We start from the raw sequence: 7,970 nt of genomic DNA on the forward strand, positions 1-7,970 counted from the left end.
GGTTCCAAAAATTAACTTACTTAATTTTTCTATCAATTTCTCCCTTTTTGATTATTTAGAATAAATATTCAAAACTTGTAATGTGTGGCCGGTTCCAAAAATTAACTTACTTAATTTTTCTATCACTCCCCCCAATACTTGCTCGGGACTGCCATACTTTTGAGCAACGACCTAGCCATGGCCATCACTGTTCGATTACGCCTCTCCACCACACCATTTTGTTGAGGAGAGTATGGTGCTGTGAATTGTCGCTCTATCCTTGCTTCTTCACACATCTCTCTAAATTCCCTCGAGAAGAATTCACATCCTCTATCTGAACGATGGACTTTGATTCGAAGTCCGGTCACATTCTCGGCTAAATGCTTTGTCTTCTTAAACGAAGAGCATGCTTCGTCCTTTGTTTTCAACATATGGAGCCACGTCCACCTGGAATTATCATCAACAATCAGCATGAAGTATCGATTTCCTCCTGGGGTTGATGACGTGATTGGCCCACATAAGTCAATGTGCAACAATTCGAGTGGCTTTTTCGCTCGAAACTTGGCTTCTAACGCAAACGGTTGTCTCGTTTGTTTTGCAACTAGGCATGTTCGACAAAGTTGTTTTGGAGCAGAAATTTTTGGAACACCAGCAGCCATTCCCTTATTTATGAGGGACTTTAGTGCTTGGAAGTTAACATGACCGAGACGAGCGTGCCATAACCATGTTGGATCTTCAAGATTAGCTAAAAGACAAACCGTTTTTGCTAATTTCAAGCAAATTTGATTAGTCGATTATGCGTTCGTCTCACTTTCATGATAAGGCATGAAGGGTTCTTAGGGAAGACTTCAATCTCTTCTCCATCCATCACCACCCTATGACCTGTCTCGGTAAGTTGCCCGAGACTCACTAGATTACTTTTTAAAGAAGGGATGAAAAAAACTCCCTCGAGAAGCCACTGGTCGCCATTTTTACATTCGAACATGATAGAACCTTTACCACAAATTTGTACCGTGGAACCATCTCCGAACTTCACCTTTCCAGTGACTGCCTCGTCTAGTTCGAAGAACTTCTCTTTATCGCCAGTCATGTGATTGCTAGCGCCATTTTCCAAGAACCAAGCATCTCTTGATGTCTCATCGTTCTTAGCTTCTATAATTTCTGGAGTCAGCTTCATTTCATTCAGCATGACAACATTGATTGGAGGAATCTCCTCCGAGATTGCCATAAGTAATGCTGGTTCGACGTTGTCTGCGTAGGTAAGGTGTGATACCTCGTTCTTCTTTGCTCGACATTGTGTTGAGTAATGTCTCATCTCGTTGCAATTAAAACAACGAATGTGACTCTTGTCTCTAGGAGCTCCTCGACCACCTGAACCACCTTCTTTGTCTTTCCGAGATGGTGCTCCTCGGCCTCCTCTCCCTTGGTCTCTACCTCGGGTTCTACCTCCTTGACCACGGGTCCCACTATCTGTGGAATCCTTTTTCCACTAGTTCAATGAGTCTTCCTCGTCCTTTTTAAACCGTGCCTTCCACTCCTCCTGAGTGAGTAGCACTTGTCCTTCGTTTCCTCCAAAGTTTGTATTTTTCTTGCGCGTACGCTCCTCGAAGACCTTCAGCCTTCCAATAGCTTCCTCAAATGTTAACGTCTCGAGGTTGTAAAACTGCTCGATGCCGGCTACCACACTGATAAACCTTTCTGGCACGGTGTCGAAGAGCTACTTTACTATCGCAATATCATTTAGTGTTTCTCCAAGGCTTGAGTACCTGACTAATATGGATGTGAGTCGACCAGCATATTGATCGAGCGACTCACTGTCGTTCATATGCATCCTATCAAACTCACTCTTCAATGTCTGCAATCGTGCATTCTTCACTCGGTCTGCGCCGACGAACCTCGTCTTGAGACAATTCCACACTTCCTTCGCCGTCTTCTTATTTGCCACCTGCATTAGAAGATCCTCCGGAAGTTCTTGTAGAAGATGTGACCTCGCCTTCTTATCAAGTCGGACATCAATCTCCGTGCCTTCTACTGACTCGACTGCCTCCCATACTCCTTGGTCCTCCATCATAGCCTGTACACGTATCACCCAACTGATGTAGTTCGTGTGTGTTAGCTACAGATAGTGGAATATGCCATTATTTTGCTGCGCCCCTGATGATCCTGCACCCTTCGACATTTGATCCCACCGGATGATTTTGGGCATTCACCTGAAGCTTTGATACCAAATGTTGGTCCAGGAAGAGAATCACTCACAAAACTTTGAGAAATTTCTATATAATCTTAAAAAAATAATTACAAGAGTTGTTATCTCTCTCTTATTTTTCTTTCTCTAATGAGAGTAACATACACTTTATTTATACTAAAATAAAAAAAAAATTCTTAATTTTCTAATTTAATGAAATTTATTGAAAATATTCTATTTTCCTTATTATTGCAAATATTTTGGTTCTTGTCATTGCAATGTCGTTTTCCTTATTAATGCAGATCTTCCATTTATTTGTAAACGTTATAACGGGAAATTTGATGAAATGGCCCTCATAAGTGGCTTAATTCCAAAAAAGGCCCGCGTCTGCTAATGTTTGCAAAATGGGCCTTTTTGCCCTGCGAAATGTCCATTTTACCCCTGTAATTGCACTTACTCGAATTACACTTACGCGAATTACATTTACGCGAATTACACTTACGCGTATTACATTTACGCGAATTACACTTACGCGTATTACACTTACGCGAATTACACTTACGCGTAATATGTAATATGCGTACATTGAAAGACGCATATTACATATACGCGCATTATGTAATATGCGTCTTTCATACTATATAAAGCCTAATTTTGACCCTCATTTTAAATCTCCAATTTTTAGGGTTCTGACTCTCTCTCAAACTCTATCCCCTTCGATCCCGCTGCTCCTCTAAGGTAAGACATTCTCGTCTCAATGCCTTTTATGTATTCTAGGATTTTGAATATTATCCAAGTGCTATTATGTTGGATGAGGATTTAGGGTTTTAAGTAAATCTTACAAGTTTATCTATGTAAATGACAATCAACAACACATGGGTTTGTACTTCATTGATCTATGGAAGTAGAAGTTAAACATTTCGACGGATATGGAAATTGAAGAGGAGAATCCGACGGAGCTTAACACTCTCAACATCGGTAGAGGATTCGCTAGCGTAGGCAGATTGATGGATGGAGTAGGCAGAAAGTCAGATTGGACGATGAACCATGAATTCAATGCTCATTTATATTAAAAACATGCTCTTTCATTTTGTCTTCCATCTTCCATTGATGATGAACCTATTCCTATTTTGATCTTCTAGAAGGTGCATCCATATATTTTCTGCCAAATTTTTCTTTTGCTGCAATTAAGTAAATAACTTAACATATGGATTAATTACTATGGTACACATTTTCCATTTCCTGGTTTTTTGAAATAAACATAATTTTCAATTTGTTTGAACATTATTTTCCATTATTGCAGGAGATTCTTGATGGAATTGAGTTTGCTAGGGGTGACTCCAAATCAACCTGGGGTTCTATGCGTGCAGCAATGGGGCACCCATAACCTTTTGACTTGAAATATGTTGCTATTGGGAATGAAGACTTTGTTACTATTCAATGATATTTTTTTATTGAAAAAGATTCATATTTTATGAATAGTAATAAAATATGTTAGTATTCAATGATCTGCGAATGTGAAACCATCAAATGGCAAAATTCTGAAATGAAATGCATAATCTATTTGAAATTGCGAAAACCTATGTTGTTTCAGTGAATTACCTCCAGTTCTATTCTGCCATAAAACACGCTTATCCAGACATCCAGATAATCACAATTGTGGCGGTTCTTCTCAACCATTGGATCATCCAGATGATTTTTATGATTTTCATGTAAGATAAGTAATTTTGTATATATTAGAATTTGAACTGAATATTCTTACAATCTTCCTTCCTGTTATTAGATTTTTTTGTTAATAAATTGATTTTCTCAACAAATTTATAACAATGTAGATGATGTCTTCTCTAAGACTTATAAGTTTGATCAAACATCACGAAATGGCCCAAAGGTACGCGTTAAATCTTGTCTTATATTTACTTAATTCCATAAATATATATTAACAAAAAGATAACTGTTGCAAGAAACATTTAGATGGTTCTGAGGCCGACTCTATTATTTCAGGCTTTCGTTAGTGAATACGTTGTGACAGGAAAAGATGTTGGTCAAGGAAGCCTTCTAGCAGCATTAGCTGAAGCTGGATTCCTTATTGGTGTAGAAAAGAACAGTTTTTTTTTTTATATAACTCTAAAAAAAGATCATTAAAAGCTTGCCTATAGATGATAATACTTGGTTATATTTAAATATAGTTTTTTTCCACTAATATGCAAAAAAATGAACAAGGAGGCAATTATATATCTTCTTTGCTTTTTCGGATTTTTAACCTTTCTTTGCTCGCCTTTGATACTTGAATACAATGATGTTGTGTCAATGGTCAGTTATGCACCTCTGTTTGTTAACTCCAATGATAAAAGGTGCATATGTTTTATTTGACTCTTGTCTACTATAATACTATTACACTAATGATGGTGTTTATATCAAAATGATAACTCTATTTTTTTTATATGATCCCAATGAAGAGTCAACATATTTTGTGAAGGTAGTACATAATGGAACACATAATCTGGAACAACAGATTTAAGGAGGATTTCACCCATATATAAGTTCGTTGCAATGTGCAGCTGGCTCCAATCCAGAGTGTGTTTGATAACATAGACACGAAAATAGATGTAATGATCTCCCCGAATTCGTTTACATGTTTAGACTTGACAATTGATCAGTTTAACCATCTGCATACAATATTAGACAACGCCACTGCAGTCAATGCTTTTAACATGAGAAAGACTCAATCTATCTTACTCGAAATACAGTAATAAAATTGTGGGGATGTATAACTATGATCACTACAAAGTAGTTAATTAATTATATATATGTTTGACTTCTTTATTATTGATTGTGCCTCTTGGACTGCACTGCACAGATGCATGTTTATTTTATTCTATGGCTGTTGTTTATGTTTGAATTTGAGAAAAATATCTCATACTAATTTAAGGGTCAAAATTAATCTGGTTTCTTTTAGTACTTCCACTTAAAAGGCAAAAAATATGTAGAAATGATCTCAAACCAGTCATTCTGGAAAATATAAAGGCAAACAAGAAAATAGAATTAAGTCACAAGCTTAAAGAAAAGATATCACTGTCATAGTAACATTTTTAACAAAAGATCACAAACCAAATGAACATTATCTCACATTATGATTGTCTAATGTAACATTTTTAACAATGTTATTATTACAAATATCATATGACAGAAATTACTTGGTCGGTCGGTGTCTTATGAGTTCACACAGCTAATAAGTAACTTCATAAAGTCTTAGCCTGGTGGCCAGTTCATTTGACGTCCCCCAAGGAGATGGACATGAAGGTGTTGATTTACATTCTGCTAGTCCATCATTAATCACAACTCTAAAGCCATCTTCAAGGCCTTCCTGCTTGGCAACAATTTTGGCAGTGCACATTAGTCGGCCAAGAATCCCACAGTGCCTCTCCTCATCCTGACAATAATATTAAGCAGCTATCTATTAGTTTTTCGTAGACTTCTGTTATTATGCAGCTTTCCATCTAGAAGGGTTAAGGTTTCGAACAAATTCTTTTTTTCTTATATAAAAATACAATTTTTTAGCTTGTCCAAGTTATATGCCCATTTATTCTTCTGAATTTCTTTGGGAGTGAATGAAGCAACTAGGTTCAAAAGAAAATATAGTCAACCAAACCAATCCTTGGATTTGCACTGAAAAATGAGAATTCTCCATCAAATAATTGGTTTAGTTTAGTTATGTTGTCATAGGACCACAAATGGAAAGTTCTCAGGGTCATGTGGGCTAGCCTAAAAGACCCCCAAAAACTAACAAAATAGTTAGTTCAGTAAATTTATGAATTCTTTAACCAAAATAGTTAGTTACTGAAGCAAAAACGACTTCATCACATTAACATCATAGACGTTCTTAGCAATCAGCCCCTCGATAAAAGCCACGCCAAGGCCTTGGAACCTTTCTTGTCCTGCTGTGTTTCATATCTGCAGGGATTGATTACTATACTAAGAATATTGAGAATATAAATATATAACAACTTGTGTAATGAAAATTGGAAGTAGAAGTGAGACATTTAGTCCATCACCAAACTGACATTTCCATGTTCAACTTATTAAAAAATGAAAAATGAATATAAATTATCATCTAGCCATTATATCAAGTATATAGGACCATATTGGCATATTCAACATAAACATTTTGTTCATTACAAATCATTAGGTGTTTGAATCCCGTTGTTAAACCCTAAAGAAAATGGCACAAAATTTAACCTCATTATCCTTTTGTGACCACCAAATACATTTTTTTAATGTGTTTAAGGATTTAAAAAAAAAAATATAGTGCTGACATTACATACCAATTAAATAATCCAATCAAAATCTAATAGTGAAGAAAGCTGACCTGCAAAGTGAAGGCTCTGTCTTCAAACTTTAAATTGCTGAACTTCTTTACTAAGGAAATTAACTCCAATGGTAGCCTTATACTGATTGCTAAACTTACGATTCACATACTTATAGAGTCGAAGCAATAAATAAAACACTAGACAAAGAAATACATCAAAGAACTTCAACAAAATAAATCATTATCAGAATATAGGGTACCACATGATTCTTATTGATTCATCAATGACGTCTTCCTAACTTACCAGAAGAAGATGAAAGATATATCCATGTCAGCAAATCAAAACCTCGAACCTTAATATACAAACGAAATCAAAAGTTGAAATTCTACAGAAGGGCATGTTTTGACCAAATTCAGAAAATAATGTTTCAGATCTACGAGCAGACAACATGATATCTCAAGTAAATGATTCGAATAACAACATATTTCAAGTCAAAAGGTTATGGGTGCCCCATTACTGCACGCATAGAACCCCAGGTTAATTTGGAGTCACCCCTAGCAAACTCAATTCCATCAAGAATCTCCTGCAATAATGGAAAATAATGTTCAAACAAACTAAAAATTATATTTATTTCAAAAAACCAGGAAATGGAAAATGTGTACCATAGTAATTAATCCATATGTTAAGTTATTTACTTAATTGCAGCAAAAGAAAAATTTGGCAGAAAATATATGGATGCACCTTCTAGAAGATCAAAATAGGAATAGGTTCATCATCAATGGAAGATGGAAGACAAAATGAAAGAGCATGTTTTTAATATAAATGAGCATTGAATTCATGGTTCATCGTCCAATCTGACTTTCTGCCTACTCCATCTATCAATCTGCCTACGCTAGCGAATCCTCTACCGATCTTGAGAGTGTTAAGCTCCGTCGGATTCTCCTCTTCAATTTCCATATCCGTCGAAATGTTTAACTTCTACTTCCATAGATCAATGAAGTACAAACCCATGTGTTGTTGATTGTCATTTTACATAGATAAACTTATAAGATTTACTTAAAACCCTAAATCCTCATCCAACATAATAGCACTTGGATAATATTCAAAATCCTAGAATACATAAAAGGCATTGAGACGAGAATGTCTTACCTTAGAGGAGCAGCGGGATCGAAGGGGATAGAGCTTGAGAGAGAGTTAGAACCCTAAAAATTGGAGATTTAAAATGAGGGTCAAAATTAGGCTTTATATAGTATGAAAGACGCATATTACATAATGCGCGTATATGTAATATGCGTCTTTCAATGTACGCATATTACATATTACGCGTAAGTGTAATTCGCGTGAGTGTAATACGCGTAAGTGTAATTCGCGTAAATGTAATACGCGTAAGTGTAATTCGCGTAAGTGTAATTCGCGTAAGTGTAATTCGAGTAAGTGTAATTCGAGTAAGTGCAATTACAGGGGTAAAATGGACATTTCGCAGGGCAAAAAGGCCCATT

General features: G+C 36.1%; 1 protein-coding gene across 1 annotated transcript; it reads right to left on the bottom strand.

The window, feature by feature from the left end:
* Positions 1-751: 751 nt before the first annotated feature.
* LOC124913276 lies at positions 752-2,047 on the bottom strand. The gene is made up of 3 exons (XM_047453870.1): positions 1,795-2,047; positions 1,579-1,677; positions 752-1,449 (listed from the first exon to the last, which is right to left on the bottom strand). The coding sequence occupies exons 1-3, from the start codon at positions 2,045-2,047 to the stop codon at positions 752-754; spliced, it is 1,050 nt and encodes a 349-aa protein (XP_047309826.1).
* Between the last annotated feature and the right edge of the window lie 5,923 nt (positions 2,048-7,970).

Source organism: Impatiens glandulifera, chromosome 8 (genome assembly GCF_907164915.1).
Source record: "Impatiens glandulifera chromosome 8, dImpGla2.1, whole genome shotgun sequence".
Classification (NCBI taxonomy): domain Eukaryota; kingdom Viridiplantae; phylum Streptophyta; class Magnoliopsida; order Ericales; family Balsaminaceae; genus Impatiens; species Impatiens glandulifera.

What these genes read in the sequence shown, in the direction of transcription:
- LOC124913276 (XM_047453870.1), bottom strand. Translation starts at nt 2,047, where the DNA reads ATGGAGGACCAAGGAGTATGGGAGGCAGTCGAGTCAGTAGAAGGCACG. An exon ending in TAGGATGCATATGAACGACA is followed by an intron (nt 1,678 to 1,794) that starts GTGAGTCGCTCG and finishes ACACCGTGCCAG; the next exon opens with AAAGGTTTATCAGTGTGGTA. An exon ending in GCTGAAGGTCTTCGAGGAGC is followed by an intron (nt 1,450 to 1,578) that starts GTACGCGCAAGA and finishes AGGATTCCACAG; the next exon opens with ATAGTGGGACCCGTGGTCAA.